Source organism: Mustela nigripes, chromosome 12 (genome assembly GCF_022355385.1).
Source record: "Mustela nigripes isolate SB6536 chromosome 12, MUSNIG.SB6536, whole genome shotgun sequence".
Lineage (NCBI taxonomy): Eukaryota > Metazoa > Chordata > Mammalia > Carnivora > Mustelidae > Mustela > Mustela nigripes.
This window is the reverse complement of record NC_081568.1, coordinates 137845636-137873118: the sequence shown is the minus strand read 5'-3', so window position 1 is coordinate 137873118 and position 27483 is coordinate 137845636. Positions and strand designations below refer to the sequence as shown.

Genomic DNA, 27483 nt, shown 5'->3' with positions numbered 1-27483 from the left:
CTACTTGTGATCTCTGTCTGTCAAAAAAAATAATAATAATAATAAAAGTATGCATTTCTTTATAAATCTTGACATTTCTCTATAAAATGATATAATTGCTAATGTCCTGAAATGTCATTAAAATAAGGTAATACTTTCTTTGAAATGTAGAAGTTTTAAATTAATATTTTGAGTAATATTAATCTTATTTCCATTAAAGAACTGTTACTAAGCTGGAAATTTCATGGCACATGAAATTTGCTGGCTTCCATGGAATCTGATTGTATTTGTCCTAGGAGGATTAGCTCTTAAATTCATTTTGCTGTGGTTTTTCATAGTATGATAATTTCATACTATGTGATTGAAGTTGTTCTCATCTAAAATTAAGAACTTATTTAATATCAGATTTCATAAAAGCAAAACATGGGAAGTATTAAAATAATGAATGATGCATTAAATACTGAATGGTGCATTAAAATTAGACTCATAACTGCGTGCCTGGGTGGCTCAGTCGGTTAAGCATCCTACTCTTGATTCCAGTTGAGGTCATGATCCTCAGGGTCGTGAGATAGAGCCCCACCTAGGGCTCCATGCTGGGCATGAAACCTGCTTAAGATTCTCTCTTACCTCTCCCTATGCTCCTCTCCCACAAAAATAAATAGGTAAGTAAGATTAAACTCATAACTAAAATCTCCCCCCCCTTTTTTTTTAACAGGAATTGAAACCTGATGTAGTAACTAAATCTGCGCTCGGTGATGATATCAGCTTTGAAAAAATCTGCAAAAAGGTGTGTCTGCAATGGATTGACTTTCTTTTAAAAAAAGTTACCTCTTTATATGGTTGACCAACTTTTTCTTACCACCTTTTTCCTTGAAGAAAAAAACTTAACCCAGTTACTATTAGAATATGATGATTTTCCCCACTTCAGCTCTGTTATTGCCGTCAAAAAAAATTTTTATGGTAATTTACGAATTTTGCTTTGCTTATGATAGCACACCTTCAAGGTCCGTAAATGTATGTTGAACTTAATGTGGCATTCGTGTGTTAGTAACAATTCATTTGTTAATTTTAATAATCATAACAAAGAATATTTTTATTTTTTCCAAATAATTTTTATGACTATTTCATTTAATCTCTGTACTTAGTACTTGTGAAAGATTATTTTTACCCTCTTTTTACAAATGAGGGAACTGTAGGTCAGAAAGAATGAAGTGAGCTGAGTAAAAGTATACCAAATGGCAGTTGGGACTTTTACCCAGTTCTCCTGCTCCTACTATTTTCCCCTTTTTCATTTCTGCCTGCTTTGCTAATGTCTACATAGGACAGTTCCAGCCTAAGAGCGGATTTTGGATTAATGGATGTTTCTGTGTTGCTTCTCTGTTTTCACATTCATTGGCATTTGCTCTAATGTATATTATTTCATGTTTCTTGCATTTATGTCCACTTTGCTTTTTTTTTCTAGTTTCTTAATGTGGAAACTTCAGTTACTGATTTTAGAGATTGTTTCTTTTCTAACAAGCATTTAGTGTTGCAAAGTTGCTTTATGTAAGCACTCCTTTAGCTGCACCCTTAAATTTGATAGGTTGTATTTTCATTTTCTTTTCTTTTCTTTTTTTTCTTTTTTTTTTTTTTTTGTATTTCCATTTTCTTTGAGTTCACAGTATTTTAAATTTCCCTTGAAACTTTCTATTTCACCATGGTGTAGTTAGAAGTATGTTGTTTAATTTCTGAACAGTTAAGGGGTCTTCTAGGTGTGTTTTCATGACTGTTTCCTTTGTGATCCATGAGCAGACTTTTTATGATTTTTATTTGTGTTGTAGTCCAGAATGGCTTATATTGGTGACTATTTCATATGCACTTAAAAACAGTATGTTTTCTCTTGGCATCAGTGTCCTAAAAATGTCAAGTAGATCTCTTAGTTTTTGGTGTTGTTTAGGTGATTTATATCTTTACTGATTTTCTGCCTATTTATTTTATTGATTATCCAGAGCCTTATGTTAGAATATCCAACTATAGATGTTAGTTTGCCTATTCCCGCCCTGAGGAAAGGATGCTCTGATTCTTTGTTTTTATAGACTAGCACTGACTTTTCTGCAAGTGATATGAGACATGTTAGATTTTAAAACATTTTAAGAAAGCCAGAATATGAAAGGTTTTTATTTGTTTGATACAAGGGAGAACTTGTTGGTGCCATTGTCCTGATGAGAAAAGCCACACTAAATCCCAAACGTGATTTTACAACAGTTTCTTTATTTTGTACTAGAATAATTCTACAGTAAATATTCTTATTTCAAGGGATTTTTTCATAAAGAGAGGAAAAACTAAACTAAAACTAAACTGGTTTGGTCTGTATCTCAGACAAAATAATGATATGTTAAATATAATAGTAATGGAATAAAAATGTTATAGAATTTTTTTATCTTGAGAGTTAAAAAAATAATAATAATAATCAGGGGCACCTGGGTGGCTCAGTGGGTTAAAGCCTCTGCTTTCAGCTCAGGTCGTGATCTCAGGGTCCTGGGATCGAGCCCCCATTAGGCTCTCTGCTCTCTCTCCCCGCCCCCGCCTGTCTCTCTGCCTACTTGTGATCTCTGTCTGTCAAAATAAATAAATAAAATATTTTTTAAAAAATCAGTTTTCCATAATAAATTTTTGAGCTTTCTAAAGGTTGCTGAATTTTAAAGGTATTCATTAATGTTTAATTTATGGTTCAAGTGAAAAGCATCTTCTCTGCCAGATTGTTTTCACTTTGGAAGATTAACATTAGTGTATGTGTAATATTTATAAAATCAGTTTTTTAGGGTATCTTCTTCCATTTACAACCCTTCCTTCAACTTTCCAGAGTGTGGAATGTCATTTATCCAGAAAAAAAAATGGGCAACAAACATCTGTATTAGCTTATCATCATTATTTTATATTAGTAAATTCATTTGCATATGACAGGATTTGTAGTCATGAAAATTTTTTTAATGAATTTATTTTAGGGAAACAGTGCTCGGGTGCCTGAGCAGGGCCTGAGAGGCAGTTGGGGGGCGGAGAAGAGGGACAATCAGACTCCCTGCTAAGTACAGAGCCTAGAGGGCTAGATCTCAGAACCCTGCGATCTGAGCTGAAATCCAGTTGGACACTTAACTGACTGAGCCCTATAGGGGTGAGATTTTTAATACTAATTCAGATAAAAAGTTTAGGATCTTGGAGCGCTTTGCTAGCTCATCCAGTTACTCAGCTGCCTTGGGCTCAGATCATGAACCCAGGGTTCTGGGATCCAGCCCCATGTTGGGCTCCCTGCTGAGCAGGGAGCCTGCTTCTCCCTCTGGCTCTCCCCCTGCCTCTTCCTGTGCTCATGCTCACTCGCATGCTGGTGTGCTCTTGCTCTCGGAAAATAAATAAATAAAAATCTTTTTTTAAAAAAGGAAGTTTAGGATCTCACTGTCAAGGGTCAAGTGAAACCTGGTTACATTTCTGCTGTTTATACCTTCCTCTAAACAAAAGCAAGGAAGGAAGGGAAGCTGGAGAGGGAGGAAGGAGAAACAGTTCTGTTTCATCCAAGTTCTTGAGGGAACCCTGGAGGAATTTAAAGCCAAAGGAAACTGCCCTGCTTAAAAAATCATTTCAGATTCCTCCAAAGCTATTTGATTTCACCTATTTTGTTGGTGTTTTATTTCATTTGGGATATTCTCCCATTAGATTCAGGTTCTTCTGTTTGAAAACCTGCTAATAAATTAAACCTCTAAAAAATGGTGCAGGCAACAGTGTTGTTGTGAAGAAAGGATTGATTGCTCTTCAGTGTGTCACAGGAAGTGAGCTCAGTGAAAGATAACCTCACAGAAATGAAGCCTGTTACATAGAGCTCTGTACATTTGAGGCTATCTGTTGATCAGATCAGAGCAGAGCAAAATAATTTATGTAATATCTTACAGCTTGCACAGTTCTTCCATACACATTCTTATCTCAGTTGATCTTACAACAGTGATCTCATGTAGAAAGCATTGATTTGCACATATGTGCACACAATGTGTGTGTGTGTAGTATTTTCAAATGTAGAAAAGGGGTAGAAAGGTTAAGTAGGCAGCTAATGTGTGTATGATGGAAGTTGAAAGCTAGAGAGTGGAAGAATGAGAATTTTGACATTTCCAGAAAGCTGGGGCCAGGATTTCAGAAACTTCTCAATTCAAAACGTGTTGCACACGAAGCAATCAGCTAGGCCCTGGTGGACGATAACAAAGGGAATAGGAAACTCAATATTTTCCAGAGGAATATATAATCTAGTAGGGAGTATAAGACAGGTATATTAAACAACTGCTGGATAAGGGGAAGCAAATTAATATTTGTGAACATCTGTTAACAGTTGCTGACTCAATTAGGTGCTTTATATATGTTAGCTTTCTCAGGGAAGATGATAACTCCATTTAATGAAGCACATATTGGCCCAGGAAGGTCAAAAATATACCTATAGGCAGACGTTAGCAGATAACAGATCTAAGGTCTAAACCCTGGTCTCAGCCTACAAAACAAAGGTTTAGGAGAAAAGGCTCGAGTGGGTCCCTATTTTGTAAGACTCCATTTTAGAATCCTGTTGTCTCAGGGATTACAAGAACCCAACCAATGCAAAAAGGTCTCCTGTTGCCTTCAGTGTGGGTTCTAAGCCAGAGGTTGCCAGAGTTCTTCTAATCCAGCTGAATGGACTGTTTCTTATTACCTGCCTACTTATTTTTAGTAAATGGACACATATATCTTTAGGTGAAACTAGAATTGAAATGAAGTATAAAAATTAAGAATACTCCTCCCAGCATTCTGCCTCTACCAGTTCACTCTGAGTCAGGTTGTTGTAGGCGGCTTTTCACAGGAAGGAACACTGCATGTAAGAGAGCTTTTTCATTTTTAGACTGTTGTTTGTATTCACATGTACATTCTCAAGATTCTTTTCAGAATTGAACACCCAATGCTTGTGTTCATAAAAAATACCCATATGCCAAAATAAAATTTTTCCATAAAAAGATGAGGTGTTTTCCTCTTTTTTACTTAATTTATTTGAAATGGAAGAAACTGGAGGTGTGTGAAAACCACAATTTCCTGAGAATTTTCCATGGCAAATGTTGTGTCAATGTTAAATAAGGAAAGCTGTGGTTCCCTCATACCCTCAAATATTATGAAGACTTTTTTCATGCAGGTGTAAAAAGTGTTCATAGAGAATGCTTAGCCTTTAGTCAATTTTTGTTAATTTCAGGTATATGACTGTATTCAGATTTCTGTAAACCTCTGTAACATTTTTCATCTTTTTTTTTTAAGATTTTATATATTTATTTGACACACAGAGAGAGATCACAAGTAGGCAGAGAGGCAGGCAGAGAGAGAGGGAGAAGCAGGCTCCCTGCTTAGCAGAGAGCCTGATCTGGGGCTCGATCCCAGGACCCTAAGATCATGACCTGAAGCAGAGGCTTAACTCACTGAGCCACCCAGGTGCCCCCATTTTTCATCTTTCCAGTGAAGTTTATCACATTCTGTCTTGGATGAATTCATTGTTCATTTGTCAACCTTTTAAATTAGAGCAAGATTGTGAGCCTCAAAAGATGATGTTCATGTCCTTATGTGAAGACCGTGTGTGTCTTTATGTGTAAGACCATTTATTTAGGCATGTTTATATACGTATGAACATCAGTGAATACAAAGTGGGAAAAAGTGAGTGAGGCAGGAAGGTGAGCAGTAGTGAAATAAGGAGGAGTAAAGAATTCGAAAGGTCTCTTGACCGGTTCTGCTCTGCTTACTCTTGTGTGTTCTTACCCTCTGCCCAAAGACTTAAGCAAACTGTAGACACAGCAGACAGCTGCCAAAACCCAAAGCACAGCCAAAGCTTCAGACCTCCTCCCACTTACTTTACAAGGCTCTCTTTTATGCTTATATTTCATTTCTCTCCAAAGAGATTTGAAAGGGGGGGCTTGGAGATGAGTCACAGAATGAGAGAAAGTTATCTCAAATAATTTTAGAAGAAAACTGCTTGAGAAAGACTGAATTCAGAAACCCGTCTGTCATTTGTCACTTCTGTTCCCAGATGGCTAGGTAATCTGGAAATAAGACTGTTAGTCTAATTATTAGATAAAATCAATGGTCTTTGTTCCCTTTTACCTCTTGTTAAAATTTGAAGTAAAAAAATGCATTGAATGATTTCAAATTGCTTTGTTAAGAAAAAAATCAAGCAAGTTGAAAATATTTTATTTGACATTGTTTACTTAGGAGAAATAAGGGTTATTTAAATGATTGTTTTCATTTATAAAACATGATATTTTAAACTAAAAATTCCATTAAATCAAACATTTTAAGAAATACATGTATACTTTTTTTTGGTCCTTGAAGAATGAAAACTGAAATCCTTAGTATTTGTAAAGCATGCCATTAACAGTTTTTCCATTTGCAGCTTTTCCCCATTAGAATATTTTTTCTAGTCCACAAATCGTAAGTTACTCAGATTTGCAAATTAGTAACTGACCATCAAGAACAGATAAAATTTAACTTAAAAAACTAGCAATTAAGCATCAAACAAAGTTTGAAGAACTAGATGTATCTTAAGAAGATCTGTACAATGCATTCTATTTGCAAAGATTGCTGGTTAGCAAAGGAAAGAGGCTTAAATTTCTAGGAGTTTCTGCATTCAGATTAGTGTTGCTTTGCCATTAGCTGCCTGACTTCAAGCAGTTCACCTACTGTCTCTGGCTCTTGCCCTTTTTTTTTTTTTTTCCCCATTTCTCTAATAGACTCTTGAAGTTCAAACATTCTGGTAATGTATTTTTGACCCCCTTCAAAGGCCTTATTGTAGCAGATGTAAAAATAACAGGGCTTATCCTTTCCGTGTTCAGTTTCATTTTGCCAAAAAAATGGTTTTGTGCGCCCTCGCATACTCAAGTTTTATGGCATTTATTTGCTGTATTATCTGTTGATGTTTTAGTTTTCTTAAAAGACTATGACATTGTTCATGTTTCAGTATAACAAGAATAGTTGTTCTCTAAGACTTTGGTGATGGTGTTGAGTAAGCCAACTTTAACAAAATTTCCAGTTTATAAAAACTAGAAGCAATAAGGACATGCAGTAGTATGTATTCGCAAATATCATAATGCTACAAAGTAGGTTTGTCACATATCTGTAAGACCACATTATTGTTAAATAGATTGCCAGCTGAATGCTGAATGAATGATAATTTGAGAAGGTATTTCTTTGCTTTTTGGCCCTAACGATGCTGATATATTAAGTATTTTGGTAAAAATTTTTGTGTTTTTTGTTTCTAGTTTTATTGAAATATAATTGACATATAACAAACATTGTGTGAGTTTAAGTTATTATATAGCTTTATGGTTTGATACACGTATATGTTATGAAATATTACCATAATCTTAATTATCATATCTATCACCATATGTATAATTACAATTTTTTGTGGTGAGTGCCTATGAGATGTACTGTCTTAGGTGCTTTCAAGTATTTAATGAAGTATTGGTGTCTATAATCACCAGACTGAATGTTCGATCTCTAGAACTTACTCATCTTTTAACTGAAAATTTGTACCCTTTGACCAAAGTCTTTGTATTTCCTCCACTACCACCTCAAGTCTCTGGCAACCACCATTCTGCTCTTGCCTCTCTGAGTTTGGTTTTTTTAGATTCCATGTATAAATCATACTATGCAGTATTTGTCTTTCTCTCTCTGTTTCTTTCACTCATAGTAATGCCTACCAGATTCATCCATGTTGAGTATGGAAGGATTTTTTTCTTTCTCGTGGCTAAATAATACTCTTTTACACAAGAGTATTTGTGTATACACCTTGTTTTCTTTTTTCATTTCATCTGTCAGTGGGCTCTTGGTTGTTTCTGGGTCTTGGATATCATGAATAATACTGCAGTGAGTGTGGTATCTCTTTGAGATAGTGATTTCATTTCCTTCAGGTGTATACCTGGAAGTGAGATTGCTAGCTCATATGTAGCTCTAGTTATAATTTGTTGAGGAACCTCATCTTTTTTCCCTCATGTCTGTACTTGTCTGCATTCTCAGCAGCAGTACTGCAGGGCTCCCTTTTCTCCACATACTCGCCAACACTTGTTAGTTCTTGTTTGAGAGTAACCATTTTAACAAGTGTAAATAGTGTCTCACTGTGGTTTTGATTTACATTTCCCTAGTGATTAGTAATGTTGCACTTCTTTTCGTGTATCTTCTGGCCATTTCTTCTTTTGAAAAATATCTGCTCAAGACCGCCATCCATTTTTAATCAGATTTTATATTTTTGTAGTAGATAATAAATGGTAACTTTATTAATGATAAGAAAGAGAATAAGTCTCTTTTCTACATAGTCACCATTGAGATTTTATATTTACTTGCTGTTGACTTGTATACGTTCCTTCCATATTGTGGATATTAGCCCCTTATCTGAGATACGGTTTCCAACTATTTTCTCTGATTCTATAGATTGCCTTTTCACTTTGTTGTTGTTTCTTTTGTTTTGCAATAAAGTTGTAGTTTGATGTAGCCTCACTTCTTTATTTTTGCTTTTGTTGCTTGTGCTGTCGGTGTCACATCCAAAAAAACATTCCCAAGACCAGTGTGTCAGGGAATTTTTTCCCCTAAGTGTTCTAGGAGTTTTCTCTCACATTTAAGTTTTTTAGTCCAGTTCAAGCTGATTTCACTGAGTCATGTAAGATATGGATCTAGTTTCATTCTTTGACATACCAGTGTCTAGTTTTTCCAATACCATTTATTGAAAAGACTCTCTTTTCCCCTTCGAGTATTCTTGGCCTTCTTGTCAAATAGCAGTTTACTGTATATGCATTTGTTTATTCCTGGACTCTCACTTCTATTCCATTGCTGTGTATGTCTGTTTTAATGTCAGTGCCATACTATTTTTATTAGTATAGCTTTGTACTATCATTTGAAATTAGGAAGTGTAATGCCTCCAGCTTTGTTCCTTCTCAGGATTGGTGTTGTGGCTATTTGGAGTCTTTTGTAGTTCCATACAAATTTGAGGAATTTTTTTTAATATGTGTGAAAAATGCCATTGTGATTTTGATAGCGATAATTTTGAATTTATAGATAACTTTGGGTATTGTGGATATTTTAACTATATCAGTTTTTCCAATCCATAATCATGAGATCCCTTTTTGATTTTTTGTGCCCTCTTCAATTTCTGTCATTAAAGTATTACAGTTTTCAGTGTACAGATCTCTCTTTGTTGTATTTATCCCTAAGCATTTTATTGGTTTTGATGATATTGCTTCTCCATCTCCCTCTGCCTCTCCCCACCATTCTTGTTCTTGCTCATTCTGTTCTCTCTCTCTCTCTCTCTCTCTCTCAAATAAATAAATAAATAATCTTTTTTTTTTTTTTAAAAAAAAAGGCTTTGTTGGGGGAGGGGAAGTACTCTTAGCAATAAAACACTTTGAACAGAATAATATAATTTTTATTTACTGATGACATTTACTGCTTTTTTAAACACACACACAAATTGCATTTAATTACAAAAGTAAAGCTGGGGTTTATATAATTCTTGATATTAAATTATTAAGTAATTATACCTGATTAGTAACTGCTTAATTGTATATATCTGTATAGCTTGTAAATTCAGGCCTTTTATGTTCTTTGAACTCAGTACTGTTACATATGGATGCATAAGCTCTATGCTGCACACTCCCATTGTGATGGCACCCCTGGTGTTATGCAATGACCTTTTTTTTTTTTTAAGATTTTATTTATTTATTTGACAGACAGAAATCACAAGTAGGCAGAGAGGCAGGCAGAGAGAAAGGAGGAAGCAGGCTTCCTGCTGAGCAGAGAGCCCGATGTGGGGCTCAATCCCAGGACCCTGGGACCATGACCTGAGCCAAAGGCAGAGGCTTTAACCCACTGAGCCACCCAAGCGCCCTGCAATGACCTTTTTTTAAAAATCAATCTTAACTTGTTGTTAACCTGATATTCTCTTCAAGTTAAGTCCTCCATGAAGGTTGCAGTATGAAAGCACAGTTAAAAGGGAAGGCAGACAACATCCAAGCATAATGATGTCTTCATTTATTAGAGTAATAACATAATTTTAGAATTATAAATCCTATTCTAGGGCCTTTTTTTAAAAAATAGAATTTATTGAAGTCAGAGCCCTGAGTCACAGTTACTCTGGGATATCTTCCAGGACATTGCTAAGTAAACTTGATGATAAAATGATTCTTAACAAAATAGTTTTTACTTAGAGTCAGCACTAAACATGCAAGTATTACCAGTGGTCTTCTAAACCTTCTTACATCTAGGATGATGGGATGTAATTAGCTCTGGGAAAAAGAATACACAGTTCATCAGAGCTTTTAATATCTTGTCAAAGAAGGGGCGCCTGGATGGCTCAGTTGGTTCAGTGACAGCCTTCAGCTCAAGTAATGATCTTGGAGTCCCGGGATCAAGTCCTGCACCAGGCTTCTAGCTCCATGGGGAGTCTGCTCCTCTCTGACCTCCCCTCTCATGCTGTCTCTCTCTCTCTATAAAATAAATAAAGAAAATCCTTTAAAAAATAAAAAATATAATAATAAGTTGTCAAAGCAGAGATTTGGAACAATAGTAGTTATGTTTTCGAACAATTTTTTATGAGCACAGTCAAATTATTTAGGATTCCCATAACTTCTTATCCAAAAGATGTGAAATCAGCTTATGATTAGAACAGTTATTTTCTAGTTTATCTGTTTTACAAATACAGTTGTTCATATTTTAGGGATTATCTCTGAGGTGAGTTATTAGTAGCTACAAAGTGGAAATACAGTCAGTGAAAGAAGCAGTTAAGGAGTAACAGCTGCTGTTGGAGGGTCTTCTTTTTCTTTGTAAGGTGGGGGGTGGGCAAGCTCTTGGGACTTGTATATTTCTCAGAACTAATTGGTATTGTTGTCATTATTTTTACATTTAAGTCTACTGAGATAAGTAAGTCCTGGCAATTAAAACATTCTGCTTTTTCACTGAATACCAAATTTTATCTCAAGTTGTGTCACCATTTAGGAAAAACAGTTAATGCTTTAAGACTATAACTTGTTGCTTTGATATGGCAACAAAAGTCTGTTGTGATAGTGTTTTGTTTTATTTCTTTTTTCTTCTTAATATTTTATTTTATTTATTTAGAGAGCACATCTGAGGAAGGGTAGGGGCAGAGGGAGTGGGGGAGAGAATCTCAAGCAGACTTCATGTGAAGCACAGAGCCTGACAAGGGACCCAGTCTCATAACCCCATACCATGACCTGAGCCAAAACCAAGAGTTGGAGGCTCAACTGACTGAGCCACCCAGGTGCCCCTGTTGTTTGTTTGTTTGTTTTTTGGTTTGGGGGTTTTTTGAGGGTTTTTTAAAATTTCTTTCACTGTTCAGAATTCATTGTTTGTGCACCACACCCAGTGCTCCATGCAATATGTGCCCTCCTTAATTAATACCCACCACCAGGCTCACCCAACCTCCCACTCCCCTCCCCTCCAAAACCCTGATTGTTTCTCAGAGCCCAAAGTCTCTCATGGTTCGTCTCCCCCTCCAATTTCCCCCAACTCCCTTTTCCTCTCCAGCACCCCATGTGTTTGTTTTAAATTTAACTTTAGAACATCATGAACCTGCCAGAAATTTACTTTGTATTTTTTCCTAATTTTTTAGTTTACGCCCACCAGGGATTCTATTTGTATATTATTAGAGCAGGTGTCACACTTTTTCTGTAAAGTAATTCTGTATATAATAAGTATTTTAGGCTTTGCAGGCCATATATTCTCTGTCACCTCTACTCAACTCTGCTGTGTGACATAGTAGAGCTGTAGACAGTATGTAAATGAATGAATTTTGCTGTGTTTCGTTGAAACCTTATTTTAAAAAACAGGCAGCAGGTGAGAACTGGCCCATGAGCCAGTTTGCGAACCACCAGTTTTGAGAGTCAAGTATTTCTACAAGACTTTTTTGTGAAAATGACAGTTCTCCATTAATACTTCCTGACTTTGAACTTCAGTTGGTTTTCAGGGGATTTTACTCCACACATTAATATGTCACTATTAGTATATTTTAAGTATTAGCTATTGACTTCCTATGATGGTTTATAAGCATTTAGATCTCTTTCCTCTTCCGGACCTTTTGTCATGTATGTACCTTCCTTACCCCTTCCATCCTCCTAAGGCACTTGGGTCAAATTCAGATTAGATGAGCATTTAGTGATTTTGTCATTTTGACTAGGAGTCATGTTGTGAGTGATGATTATTTTTCCTTGTCTGCACAATATTTGTTTCCTATAGTTTATTTTTCCTTGGTAGTTTCCTGTCTTCTCTCTCGTGTAAAACCAAACTGCTCTTCAGTTACTGAAATCTCTGAAGATGTTTAATACACCATGGATGCTTGGGTGGCTCAGTTGGTTAAGGGTCTGACTTCAGCTCAGGTCATGATCTCCGGATCCTGGGATCAAGCCCCACATGGGGCTCTCTGCTCAGGGAAGAGCCCACTTTTCCCTCTCTCTTTGCCCCTCACCCCACTCGTGCATGTTTGTGCTCTCTCTCTCAAATAAATAAAATCTTGGGGCACCTGGGTGGCTCAGTGGCTTAAAGCCTCTGCCTTCAGCTCAGGTTATGTTCCCAAGGTCCTGGATGGAGCCCCGTATCAGGCTCTCTGCTCAGCAGGGAGCCTGCTTCCCTTCCTCTCTCTCTGCCTGCCTCTCTGCTTGTGATCTCTGTCAAATAAATAAAATCTTTTAAAAAAATAATAAAATAAAATAAAATCTTAAAAAAAAAAAAGAAAAGTTGTTTGATACACCAGGTATTCTAAATCTCCTTATCATCGTGCATCTCCCATTTCTTATATCCCATACATTCCTCGTCCTTTATATCCTTCTTTACTTTATGGAGCTAGTACCTTCTAAGGAGAAAGGCTCAACAGATGTAAGCTTTTTTAAACCTTGCATGTCGGGAAGTATTTTTTATTCTTCCCTAATTTAGGGATCATTTTCCTACAGAATTTTTATTCAATTATCTTTGACCTCCAATTTTGATTCCTGATTTTTTTTATTTATTTATTTTTTAGTAAATTTTTTCTCTCTCTGGAAGCATGTAGACTCTAGCATTCTGATGTGATTCTCAATTTTCTCTCTTTTTTTTAAGTAAAATTTTACTTATTTATTTGACAGAGAGAAAGGTCACAAGTAGGCAGAGAGACAGGGCCGGGGGGCAGGCTCCCCGCTGAGCAGAGAGCCCGATGCAAGCTCGATCCCAGGACCCTGGGATCATGACCTGAGCCAAAGGCAGAGGTTTAACCCACTGAGCCACCCAGGCGCTCCTAATCCTTGATTTTCATTATCATGTTGGCCTTTCCAGCATGAAAAGTAATGTCCCTCATCAGGGGTTCTGTGTTACAGCTTTTAATATACACCCTATAAAACTAAATCATACATATTTGACTTATATGTTCAGCAGCCCATCTTGTTACTGAGTGACTTAGGGTACCCGCACTAGGTTTTCTTCCCAGATTTTCTCATGTATCTCCAAGGGAGATGAAATAGGTAAGAAGTCCCGTATTGGACTTCAGGAAACCCCACAAGGTATTGAAGAAGCAAAGGCTTATCTTAATCCTGTGTATACTGAATAGTCTCCAGATGGCCTACGTTTCTTGGACAAGATTAAACAGAGGCAATATCGAAGAGCCTAATTGGGGTTCCTGGGTGGCTCAATGGGTTGAATATATTCCTTGGGCTCAGGTCATGATCTCAGGATCCTGGGATTGAGCCCTGCATCGGGCTTTCTTCTCAGTGGGGAGCGTGCTTCCCCCTCTCTCTCTGCCTGCCTCTCTGCTTACTTGTGATCTCTCTCTCTCTCGCTCGCTCTCGCTCTGTTAAATAAATAAATAAAATCTTTAAAAAATATATATCTAAGAGCCTAAGAAAATCAAAGTTTATAGTTACCCTAAGGCTGCTAAAGTACCACAAACTTAGGTGCTTTAAAACAACAAAATGTATTCTGTCATGTTTCAAGAGGCTAGAAATCTGAAATCAAGATGACAGTAGGGCTAAGATCCTCGAAAGTTTCTAGGGAAAAACCTTTCCTTGCTTCTTCCAACTTGTGGTGAACCATGGCTTTTGGCAAGATAACTGCAGTCTCTGCCTCAGCCTTCTTCCCTCCCTGTGCCTATATCCAAGTGTCCCCCTGATGAGGACATCAGTTATATTAGATTGATGGCCACACTAATCCAGCATATCTGCCTTTTAATTATCTCTGCAAAGACCCTCTTTCCATGTAAGGTACATTCTGAGTTTGTAGTTGGATATAAATTTTAGAGGGATATTCTTTAATATACAAGGTAATTAGACCACAGATATAATTTAAAGAAGTTATTCTCTGGGTAACATTGCCTAGATAAGCCCTCCAAACACAGTAAACTTCAGACAACTGTCATCTTGTATTTACTAATGTCCTCACGTTTGTATTACTAGGAGGGAAAAAAGTTTTATAGTGGGCTATTAACAGTGAAGAGAAATTTAAAATAAAGACACTTGAAGCTGACAGCTCTATTTTCACACACACTGACATGTATTCATTTGTTTTATGGGATATTTATTGAATGCAGATTGTTACCATTTATTGTTCCAAGCCCTAGGTCTATAGGAATGAGGAAAACAGAGCCCCTGCCTCATAGATGGGAAAGTATCTGTGCTGGCATGCGATGTTAAGTGATAAGTAGATAAAGAGTTATGGGAAGTGTTGGTCAGATACCATGTGAGGAGATATGTGAATAATAAGAGATGATCGATCATGTATATATTGGGGAGTACAGTGTGGAAAGAAGAGCTTACAGTGACATAGCCTAAACATCAGAAGGCAGTAAAGCTTAAAGAAGAACAGAGAATGGCATATCTTAATCTGGCTACCTTTTTAAAAACTCATTGTGATGCTCTATGGAAAATCAGGAGTGGGGGAGCAAGTGACCAAGTTTGAATGTAACACATAGGTGCTGCGGGTGAGACATGTTAGTGAATTGGTCAAAAGTTCTAAGAGTAGAAGTCGTAAGAAATGACTGGTCCTGAACATAGTTTTGCATTTAGATCCACAAGATTTGCTAAAGGACTGATAGTGAGCCATGAAGGAGGAGAAATGTGATAGAAGAATTCTTAAAAGTTTTAGTCCTCAGCAACCAACAAATGTGAAATTACACATAGTAATATAGGAAAGACTAAAGAAGTAAGTTTGAGAGGATATCAGAGAATTCTCGGGGTGAGTGGCTCAGTGGGTTAAGCATCCAACTCTTGATCTCAGCTCAGGTCTCCATCTCTGGGTCATGAGTTAAAGTCCCTTGTTGGACTCTACACTGGGCATGAAGCCTACTAAAAAAAAAAAAATTCGTTTTTAGTATGTCAAGTAGGAGGTTCATATACAAGCCTTGAGCTCAAGTTAGAGTAGCGATTAGAAATTTAGAAGTTGTCAGCCCACAGAAGATACTTAAAGAAATTATCCCAAATCAAGAATTTTCTATATTCATAAATATAATAAATACATAATCAGTCCCAATTCAGTCATCATCAGATATTTATGAAGTGTTCGCTCTTAGCCAAGCGTTGGTAGAAGGTTCTGAAAATACAGTAGAGATACTAGACTTTCAAAATACAAATATTTAACACCAGATAATTTACATCTCTATTAACTGGAATTTTGAAACATTACAGTAGTTACCAATTGTATCACCCAGCTGAGCACTCTCATGTTTTTTGATTCATATTTAGTCTTTTTAACTAGATAATTTAACCTCTTTGAAAACACAAGTCATATTGCATTTTTTATATATCTCACAGGGCGCCTTCCAGAATTCTGGAAAGATACTAAGACCCTGAAGAATATTTGTCGGTTGATTACATGACAAATTAATTTATTTCAGGGGCAGTTGTATTTTGCATTATGAGTTTTCTTTTTCTTTATCATAGATTATACAAGTGACTTATCTAATGAGAATAGTATCAAACTCCTGTTTCCTAACTCTCATTTTTAAAAATTATGATACATTTTCTTTTATTCACTTAATAGCACTCTTTTGTTTTTATTCCCATGTTTGTTGTTTCAATTTGCAGCCTGATTCCACTGCAGCTGAAAGAGCAGTTGCCAGACTAGCAATGCATCCTCTTCTGAAGAAAAAAATAGATGTGCTAAAAGGTTTGTATTAAATGACTTTTAAGGCATGTACTTAAATGCACTTGTGTATATGACTTTGAATACATGGCTACTTTATTTCTTTGGGAGTTTTTTTGTTTGTTTTGAGAACCTTTTATAAATACCTCCTTCAAATATTTTTAAATGTGGCAAGGTGCCTAAAAATATGGAAGTTATATGAAGTCTAATTAAATCTGTGTTCTTAGAACCTAAGTTTTAATATCTGAAAACATTTATATTATATATAACACATTCATGGTAATATTGAATATAATTGATTTGCTAAATATTGATGTAATGCATGTATTGCTTTTGATATTGCCACTTAGTCACATAATTTTCATGTGTGAAAATAATCTGTGTTGAAAGAATTAAATGTTACTGTCACAGATTAGAATATGTTTTTATGTCTGAAAACATAGTTTATAATGTACCATAATCATATCAATATGTTATTGCTAAAGAAATTAAAGTTGCCATTTAATTTTATTTATTTATATTCAAGTGAAGGTTTTTTTTAAGATGTGTCCATTTTTCTTTCCTTTTTTTTCTTCTTAAGACTTTTATTTATTTATTTGATAGGCAGAGAGGCAGGCAGGGCGGGGGGGAGGGGGCTGAGCCGGCTTCCTGCCTAGCAGAGAACCCGATGTGGGACTCGATCCCAGGACCGTGGGATCATGACCTGAGCTGAAGGCAAAGGCTTTAACCCACTGACCCATCCAGGCGCCCCTCAAGTGAAGTTTTTACTATTTTTCGTAGCTTCAAGGCCTGAAAGGATGGTTAATTTTAAGAGTTTTAAGTTGAATACTTCTGAGCATTTCTTCCAAGTTCGGTTTTTGAAGTCAGTAAAATTCTTTTGTGAGTTCAGACCTGTGATATATATTTAATCTAATTGTAGTTATCCTCTTAAGTGTTTGCAAATAATTTAATAAATACTGTACTGAAGTGGTGATGTTTTGTATTATTTGTTTTAATGATGAAACAAATCATGTGCTTTTCTGTTGTAGCTGCTGTCAAAGCCTTTAAAGATGCAAGACAAAATGTTGTTGAAGTTAAATCATCAGAGACTGCTTTAGAAGAAAATCATTCCAAGGACACTTTGTGTTCAAATGATGATGCCAGTAAGTTACAGCATGAAGGAACTATTATCAGTGAGCAAAAAGAGAAAGAAGCCAAAATATTGGCAAAGAAACCAATAAATTCAAAAGAAAAAAGAACCAAGATGGAACATGGACCCAATGCTGTAGACCTTCCCAATTCTCCATCAAAGCCTTCTGAAAGGGCTGGTATAGTTTCTTCTGAGCCCCGGAAGATACCTGCTGACCCAAAAATGAAAACCTTAAGTAAAATCAAAAAAGGGAAAGAGTCCAGTAGCTCCCTTGATGATAACAGTGATGGAGAAGAATTACAAGAAGAAAAGGAGTATTTTGATGATAGCACAGAGGAAAGGTTTTACAAACAGTCCTCCATGTCTGAGGAGAGTGACAGTGGTGATGACTTCTTCATTGGGAAAGTCAGGAGGACACGAAAGAAGGAAAGTAGTTGCCATTCTTCAGTTAAGGAACAAAAGCCTCCACAAAAAGTGTTACCTGAGGAAGATAGACTCGAAACCCATCAGAGTATGAGAAATGACATAAACAAGCCAAGTACAGAATCAAGGAAGTTTGAGTCTGTGTTTTTCCATTCTTTATCAGGATCTAAAAATTCTAGAAGGTAAGAGTTGTTTTTTTCTATCCTGAAATAATTGTTCGTTTTTAACTTTTTTTTGAAGATAAGAAATATCTGCACATCCTAGTAATGGCAGAAGAGAATCTCTCCCATATGTACATGTAGTTTATACAACACATCCTGTGTTTAGACTTGGTCCTTTCAAACTTTATACTTGGATAGTATATGCAAATACACATATAGCAGTGCCACATCAGTCCTGTAGTTAAATAATTTGTCTAGCAAATTTCATTTTATTCTTCTGATTGTCAAAGTTTTCAAACTTTGAGTTTGCTTTTGCTGAAAACCTTTTGAAAACATCTCATATCTTACTCTTTAAACAGAACTTTCTGAAAAGAATGGTGGTTCTTTTTTTTTCCTTTTCTTGATAACTGCTGGCCATTATTGTAAACATCAGTCATTTCCTTGTGATTGCTGTTTCAGTATATACTGAATATATATATTCAGTATATACAGTATGTATACAATATGTACAGTATATTCAGTGTATACTGTATATAAACAGTATATACAGTTTGCTCTAACCGCAAGTTTCTCCAGACTCCTTTATATCTGGTAATGTTGCCGTCTCTGTCCCTGTTGTTAACCACCACCTTTTTTTTTTTTTTAAGATTTTATTTATTTATTTGTCAGAGAGAGAGAGTATGCACACAAGCAGGCAGAGGCAGACAGAGAAGCAGGCTCCCCACCTGGCAAGGAGCCCGATACAGGACTCCATCCTAGGACCCTGGGATCATGACCTGAGCTGAAGGCAGCAGCTCAACCAGCTGAGCCACCCAGGCGTCCCTAACTACCACCTTCCTCAGCTCTTCTGTTAAAAACCAATAGGTTTCATTTCATTTGTAGCTCTAATCTGGGAGGGAATATTTTCACATTTTAGGATAAATATGGTTAGCTAATTTCTTCAGTAATAGCCACCTTCTTCAGAAAACTTTTTTCTATTTATGTGTAAGTCAGGGATAATTTTTAATAGAATAGAAACACATGATGTATACATTTTCCAAAGAGTATGGAAAAGATGCAAACCATATCTGAAACCTTAAAATTAATTTAAAAAATTTTTATGTCTCCCAAACATGCTTCAGAAGGCTCCATTTTTTTTTCCTCACTTGAGAATAACACACCATTTTGCTCTCCCATCTCCCACAAAATGAATTTGTGTAATATGTGACTCTTCCTCCTTTAAGAAGACTTGAAATTCTTTGTCTGTATAGTCCTCAAGAGTAGACTCAAGTAACCAAGATAGGATATTTTATGACCAGAAGTCCCTGTAAGGATGGTGAGAAGGAAAGTCCCATGTTTCTGCAGTATTGATGGGGTCTCACAGACTTTGATACAACTAAAACCTCGGGTTTTATCATTTTTTATTGATTGCTGGTGGGATGAGGGAGTTCATTAGTCCTTTGAGTGAGTTTTATCCCTGTTTTGTTTTTTGTTTTTTGTTTTTAACGTTATCTTCTTAAGGTCAATTATCTTTTTCAAGTTCTAATGATCTTTTTCTTTTTTTAGAAATTACAGAGAACAGGCTCCAAAAAACAAAACCCCAGGTATGTATTAATAGCTGCCTGACCTTGATAAGAAATTGACTAATGCTTTGCCAGACTAGAAGGATGAAAAGTTTTGGTTGCTAAATAGCCTGAATGAAATATGTACCCATAGGAAGGGGACAAGAAGATCTTTCAATTATCAGTATAATTTTTAAATTTTAATTGCTTGCGTATTTGTTTTTACCTGTCTACTACTAGTATGAAAGACCTAAGCAAAACTTACCCGGAAATATTGGGTCTATTTGATTTATCTTTAACTAAACTAGTACATTTCTTACATTTTAAATACAACTTTAAGTTATATCTTAGCATCATGCCATTAAATACTCAGTAACAAGTATGTTACTTTCTAAGTTCAGTATAAAATCAAAGGATTTTCACATTAATTCATAACAAATCACATTACATATATTTGGGTAGGCTGACTTATATACAGAATTCCAAACTCTCACTGGCTTAAAATAATAAAAATATATTTTTCATGTGCATCACAGTCCACTGTGAGTTGACAAAGGGGATGTGTTTCATGTAGTAATTCAGGAATCAAGCTCCTTTTCATCTTTTAGCTCCTTCCTCCTACAGTTTCCAGATAGTCCTCCAGAAGGGAATAGTACATGGACAATTTTGCAGGAGGTTTTCATGGGCCAGGTCTGAATGTGGCAGGAATCAGTTCTGCCCACTCACGTTTTATTAGCCAGAATTCAATTATATGACATCATCTAGCCACAAAGGAGCTAAGAAATGCAATCTAAGTGTGTGGTTAGAAGGAAAAAGGAATTTGAATTACTTAAACACATAACTCTCTGCCAGTGACTATCCTTTCTCTCACCAGGTGCTCATTTCACTGTCCCTCCCACACAGAGCACATTTTTATCTCCTTCCCAAGGAAGCCGGCTCATAGTCCCACCCAGTCCCTGCATCCAAGCTCAAAGCCCAGCATCATCCACCAATGATGTAATACTTAAACCATCCAGTCTCCCAGATGTGACTGCTCAAAATTTGATGACCTGGTCACTAAGACAGACTGCCTGTCCCCAGCTCATATCAAATATTTATTTAGTGGCAGATCAGAGACAAGGTAACCATAATACAAACTCCCATTCAGTTAAGGGAAAATTGGGAGGTACATAACATGTCTGCTACCTGAACGAAAGTGTGAACAATCTGCAGGAACTTCGTTATCCCTTGTTCTTTATGTTTTCAGACTGTGATCTGGGGAGGTCTGTGTTCCATGGGCACATCTTAAGTGGACATTTGGTATAATTTCCTTTGGAGTTTCCCCAAGTGACTGGTAAAAACGCATGGTCCTAAAGATAGTTCGAAGTCTTTAATAGTCAAGAGAGTTTTTCAGCCCAGATGTAGGATTTCTTCCACAACACAGGTCTCTCAGAAATGTAATGGATTTCTGATTTCTTGGTTTCCATTTAGTCCATCCATGAGCTAGTGACCACACCAACAATTTTCCTATAGAGCTGTTCTCAAACTTGCCTTCTTTGTGTTTGAGGGTATTTCTTTCCTATCCCCACCATCATTCAATATCTGCTGTATTAAGATTCTCAGGTTTGGTTGAGAAGACTATACTTGACTTGTAACTCTGCTCAGAGGCTGGATCTCCATAGACCTTTCCTGCTTAAAATCTTTCTCAGTCTTATCTCTTACTGTTTGAAGTCCAGAGGCTTTTTTGAACCTTACTTCCCAAATATCTGGACACCCTGTTCCCTTCAGTTTCTGCCTGTGCGCTGGCCAGTTCTTTCTCTGATTTTAGTCCATTGCCAAAGAGCCATCAGTACACTAATTTTTTATTTTTTCCATCCGCTTATTCTCGTGCTGCAAACTCCATAGGCTCATAGCCTGCTCCCCAAATTCTTACTGGCCACCCAGTTTTTTAGCATAAGAGGCATGTACACTTTGCAACCTAAAGTGTGCATTTCCTTGCCACCTACCACTGAACTATGAAGCCACTGCCAAATTTGTATGCTGTTTTTATGGCTGTATCCTTCTTCCAAGTACCACTTTGGTATTCTCTATAGTAGACAGCATGCTTTAACAAGTAACTACCACATCCTACTGATGCATTTCTCATTCCTCACTGTTTGTCAGCTCCTTGTACTTCTTCCATCTTTTGCCTCCAGGAGTTTGCTGTCATCCCTACCAGCAGAGAGAGAGGATTAAAGGATCAAGCCTGAGGTGTTTATAGGCAGGTCTTTTGTTCTTATGCCATTAGCTGGAACTCAGTTATGTGGCCTCATCTAACTGTAGTCAGGATGGGCAATGCATCCAGGTTGTGCACCAAGTAGGAAAAGAAAACTAGGTCTGGCAGGCACATGGCAGTCTGCCTCACTGACCTATATTCATCAGCTGGAAAACTGTAAACTTCAGGCATTCCCATGTTTTTCCTGTAAGGAGACCCAAGTGATAAAAGGGTTTTTATTTTTTGCTTAGCTTATATATTTATAGTATTTATCAGTTTGTTTGCACATATCAGTTTACTTTCCATAATTATATAAAATATATTAATTTAGAATCCTGCCTTATTTGAATCCTATTTTTTATGCGACAGATTGATTTAACATTTAAATTCTTGGTTCTTCATTACTAGAACCGTCCTGAGTATTATATGAGGTTTGTAGATCACATGTGATTTGTACAAGATTCAGGACATTTTTAATTCCTTGTACAATAATATTTTGGAAATGTTATCCCAAACCGTGTGCATTTGTTTGCATAACATTATGACATTGGCTTTTTAAGAAGATTGTCAAAAGACTTTTGACAGTGAGTGTCACTCTTACCTGCAGTGGAGAACGTATGCATACCTAGGACTACTTCAAAAAAAAATCTATATTTTTGTCTCCCCTTTTTCCCCCTGATTCTATAAATGTGTATTGTTTCATGTGTTTTCTGGCTGATGTGTCTCTCCCAAACACTATTTCATTGTTCAAAATAATGTAGTGTAAAGTATCTTATAACATCCAATTCTGATCTGGTAGATAATTTTGTGATTGGAAAAGAATCTTGTCTTCTATTTGAGTAAATTTGGTAATTTATGATAATTTTATGTTTAGTAATAGAAGGCAATGGACTTAATTAGTAGCCCTTTAAAAATACATCTCTCCCATCAGTGTCGTCAAATCCAATATCTTAGTAAATACATGTTAATTTTCTGGCTACATCTGCTCCATATACAGTTATCTTAAGCTAATGATGATATTCCTTTGAAAATATAAGATGCCCTTTTGGGACTTTTTTGGCCTCCCATGTCGTCTGCATTCTTTCTTTCTTACTGCAAATGTAAATAAGATAGCACAAAATATATTAGGAGACAGACAACAAACATCTGTTTAAAAGATTGGGAAGAAAGATGATAGAATAGAAAGCATGTGTCCCAGAATTGTCTATTGATACGTATATTTCAATTTCACAGTGTTCCCTGTTGGACTTAGATTTTTAAACTGTGATGTATTCAGTTTAAGTAAAACTAAATTCCTTCCTTAAATACTGATGTGAGAAAATGAAGTCTGTTTCTCTTACATGCTCTGTAGGTATATGGTTCTTTCTCACTGCTGTTGCTTTCTCCTCCCAGGTTTTCAGCAGAATGAACCTCAGCTCAAGAATCTGTTTAATAAGAGTACACAAAAAGGATTTCCAGATACAAAACAGCAATCACAGCTGCCTCTTCATCCTTCGTGGGAAGCAAGCAGGAGGCGAAAAGAACAGCAATCTAAAATTGCTGTGTTTCAGGGGAAAAAAATTACATTTGATGATTGATCAGTATAGTACCTCATTTTGTGAACCAGCCCATTATTAAAGTTATGTTTCCATAAGCCTACTTCAAATCAAGTATTAATATACCCATGCTGTTACCTGTGTGAAAGAATTTTTAGATTATAGCTATCTCAGATTTCCTCATTCTTGTTTAACATGAAGGGTATTTCACAGGTTTAACTCTGTCTTGCCTTGAAAATAAATTTTGAGAAGACACATTAAAATAATAATGGAAAATATGAGGAAATTGTAGTAATTTAAAAGAGATCACCTTTGCTGAAAGTTATTTTTAGCAAAACTAAGATAGTAACTTTTATATGGGTATAGAGATAATAAATTAACAAATATTTTTATTTTATTTGTAATTATTTATGGTCTACTTTTTGTCTATCTTAAAATAGATGCCAGGCAGTTTTTGATTTCAGAATTATGTCTCTGTCTTTTAGGAAACATGCGGCAACATGTAACAACACAACCAGTAATTTGTTATAAATGTCACTGCATGGAAATATTTATTTAAATCAAGAATGTATAACATACAGTTACTTGACCATGTACTTATAGAAACATTTTTGTGTGGAATCATGGATTAGAATTCAAAAGGGTGAACTCTGAAGGAGGTATGATTGAAGAAGCATTTCCAGATAACTGAATGCTGTGATGAGATGACTCACTGAGGAAGGAAATACCCTCTATGGAGTACTGTTATTTCAAAGGAAAATGGGATTTTAAAAATCCTTGCAGATGTTTCGCTTTCACTTCTCTGGAAGAAATTAAGTGTTCTTGGTTAACTAAACAAAGATAACTAAATTCCATCTTACTGTTAATGGCAGGGAAACCCCCCTTGTTTGCAGGATTTCATAAGCTGTGGAGAATCATTTCTGTCATTTTCAAGAGCTTCAGAATATAGATAACCAGAGCAATGGAATTCAAGAGATTATACAGAAGAAATTATTTTTACTGTGTTGAAAGCAGAATTTTTTTTCTACTTTTGTCTTTTAAATTATGCAAAATTAATTTCAATTAAATTTTAATTATGAAAAATTATTACAGGAAAAGTGAAAGAAAAATGGCTCCATGGCTATCCAGATTTAGCCAGACTGCGAGGTTGAGAGCAGTGTCCTCCAGACCACCAAGTCTGGCCAAGGCTTCTTACCCTACTGCATGGAGATAGGGTCCAGCTACAGAGTTAGAAGAGCCCCCACAAGACCACTGTCACTTCTGACAGCAGCTGCAGGTTTGGAGATGGAGTTGGTCAGGGGTGGGTTCTCAAGTTTGCTAGAAAACCCCTGGAACTTACTGAAACCTACTTGGAAGTCATTGTTTATTACAGGGAAAGGGTACAAATTAAAACCTGTCGAAGAGATGCATAGACCATGGAGGGTTCTAACACAAAGCCTCTGTTGTCCTCAGGACGCCTTAACCATCCTGGCATTGATGTGCATTGGGTATTGCCAGTCTCAGAAGCTCACTGAAGTTTTGGTGTGCAGATTTTTTGTTGTGGCTGCAGTATGTAAGCATCAGCATACATTTGATTGCTCAAATGATTGTTCCAGATGACTGCTAACACGTGACCTCAAATCCCCCATCCTCGGTTACATGGTTTGTCTTTTTTAGTGTAGCTAGCTGCTGTCCTAAACAAACGTACTTCTATCAGGTATTACACAGATGCCTCCAAGAAACCAAAGGCAAAGGCAGTTCTCTCTTTGGGCAAAGCCAAATTCTTTATCACACAAAATCCTTCACCCAGGTTCCCCAGTTGATAACATTTTATGGCATTTGCTTTATCCTCAGCTCTCATCCTCCTACCTCTACCTTCCTCCTCCTCATCCTCATTCTCCTACTCTTCTCTTTTCCCCCTCTCTCTTTGCTCTTGTTTCTGTTGTAATATTGCGTATGTCTTCTTACCATGTTGAGGTTTTTCTTTACTTCCTTGAACATAGGGAATATTAATAGCTATTTTAATGACCTTGTCTACAACCGTTTTCTATTTGGGGCAGTTTTACCCTTAGGGTACATTTGGCAATGTCTGCAGACATTGTGTGTCCGATCTAGTGGATATAGGCCAGGGGTGCTATTAAACATTCTACATTATATACAACAAAGAATTAAGTACAAAGGGTCTGCAATGCCGAGATTGGGAAAACTTAGCCCAGGGCTCGTTTGAATCCAGAGGCATTACTGTTTTAAGCACTCGGCCTAATGCTTTTTCTACTGTCAGGTCTTTCTGTTACATCCAGTGAGATGAGAATACAAACTATACCTGGCCCAGTGTCAGTTGTTTCACAAACTCCTTTCTAGTGAATTTTTTCCCCTGGCCTTGGTAGATGCCTCACACACATTGCACAGATCAGTCTTACGCCATAGACTTAAAGGGAATCCTTCCAAAGATCACCAGATCTCCAGCTTTTCTTTCTGTTTCTCTCATCCTCTCTTATATTTTGCCTCACAAATTCTAGTCAGAGTAGCCTATGCAAACCCTAAACTCTGTTGCTTCAGGAAAGCCACGGAGTTACCTGGGATTCCTTCCTTCTGTAGCATAGTTTGGAAACTTCATGCAGTGAGCTAAAACACTCACCTGGTTTTCACTCTCTCAGGTATTACTGTGCTCTACTGCTTTTTGTCCATTGTCTGAAAACCTAAGTCATATTTTTAATCCTTTGTTCTAGTTATTTAATCTAAAATGGGAAATCTAATTCCTATCACTATAGAAGTAGAAATCTATTATTTATTTTGATGCTCAAATTGTCCTTAATTTGGCCAGTGGGGGCCAACTCAAGCTGTGTCTTGTGTCCTTTTGCCATCTAACAGTGAGAAAGATGGTTCCCATTATCCACAGTATGTTTACTTGTTTTCTCAACCCTAGAATACCACAGAAGTTAGTTTCAGAGTTTCTGACTGATGCAGAATACAAGTCTACTAGCCGAAGTTCAGTATATGTTTAAGAATTCTTTTTTCTTTAGCTTGAGAACATACCATCTCAAAACTAAGTTTGAAAGTTACCTGGGGCGATGTCAGCAAAAATGGTGTAGTGAAGATGTACAGAAATTATTTTCCCCATAAAAAGCAGTGAGGAAACTGTCTATATTATCACAATCAACTTTTTTGGAACTCTGGAGTTAAGCACAGGTTTACTGCAATCCAGGGAGTATTTTTCAAGAAAAAGGGATGAATCTTGATAAGAACAGTGATCTTTGTCACATTTTAACTTTCCCTACTTGCATCTTTCACTCTTCAGATCCATGGTAGTTTTGAAAACCAGCAGCCCATAATTACTGTGAAAACCAGCAGCCTGGCAGTCACTAGGAGAAGCAGAACAGGGTTGGATCTTCTTCAACAATATATTCACTGAGAATTATCATTATGTGACCAAAGTGGTAGTTCACTGAAAGACCCCACTGGACTGAGAACTGGCTCAGTGTGAAAGCCTTTTCCTGATACCACTTTTCAAAAACAATCAGAGGTAATTTTTTGGCATCACAGTTGCTTGGGACAGTGAATAACAGTTGAGGCAAACATTTGTCAAAAAGCTTAAAAGGGAAAATAATAAATAAATAAATGAATGAAATAAAATTTTTAAAAAAGCTTAAAAGGAAATCTGGGGAATTCGGTATCTTTAGGGATTTTAGTAAGTTCTGATATATATTGGAATTAAGCAAGTCATGTATGCTTGCATAGTGCTGTGTGTATGTTCAAGGAAGAGCTGAGAAGGCCCTAAAATGTCACTTCAGCTGACCTTGAGGTTCTGCTCCAGCAGGAAATGAAGGCTCAGGTGGAATCGTCAACTTCCTGGCTATGTTGAAGTTGTGCCATAGCGCGCGCACGTGCATGTACGCGCATACAGTCTCTCAGAAAAATCACAGAAGTGCTCTAGGCATTTAAGGAAATCCTGTCTTGTTATTAGTGGGCCACTAAACTAATGGAGCAGAAACTTTAATGGCCACACACAACAAAGAATAAAGACTTCAAAGTTCAAAACAGTGCACTAAACAAAAAAAAAACAACAACAACAAGCCCTAGGAAGGGGCAGTATCTGATTTTTAGATACGTACTAGATATATAATTACATTACTTGATACACACTAGATATATAATTACATTACTTAAAATGACCAGTTTTCGGGGTGCCTGCATGGCTCAGTGGGTTAAGCCTCTGCCTTTGGCTCAGGTCATGATCCCAGGGTCCTGGGATCGAGCCCCACATCAGGCTCTCTAGTCAGTGGGGAGCCTGCTTCCTCCTCTCTCGCTGCCTGTCTCTCTGCCTACTTGTGATCTGTCTGTTAAATAAATAAATAAAATTTTTTTTTAAAGACCAGTT

At 36.6% G+C, this 27483-nt stretch overlaps 1 protein-coding gene across 1 annotated transcript in view; it reads left to right on the top strand.

Annotated features, from left to right (window-relative positions):
* SRFBP1 (serum response factor binding protein 1) overlaps positions 1-23523 on the top strand; it is a 53134-nt gene extending 29611 nt beyond the window's left edge. Inside the window, exons 3-7 of the mRNA XM_059418439.1 lie at positions 695-766; positions 16047-16128; positions 17133-17838; positions 19363-19400; positions 22984-23523. Of these exons, the coding sequence (XP_059274422.1) occupies positions 695-766; positions 16047-16128; positions 17133-17838; positions 19363-19400; positions 22984-23168 (1083 nt within the window). The 3' untranslated portion in view covers positions 23169-23523. The remainder of the gene's footprint in view (positions 1-694; positions 767-16046; positions 16129-17132; positions 17839-19362; positions 19401-22983) is intronic.
* The last annotated feature ends 3960 nt before the right edge of the window (positions 23524-27483 follow it).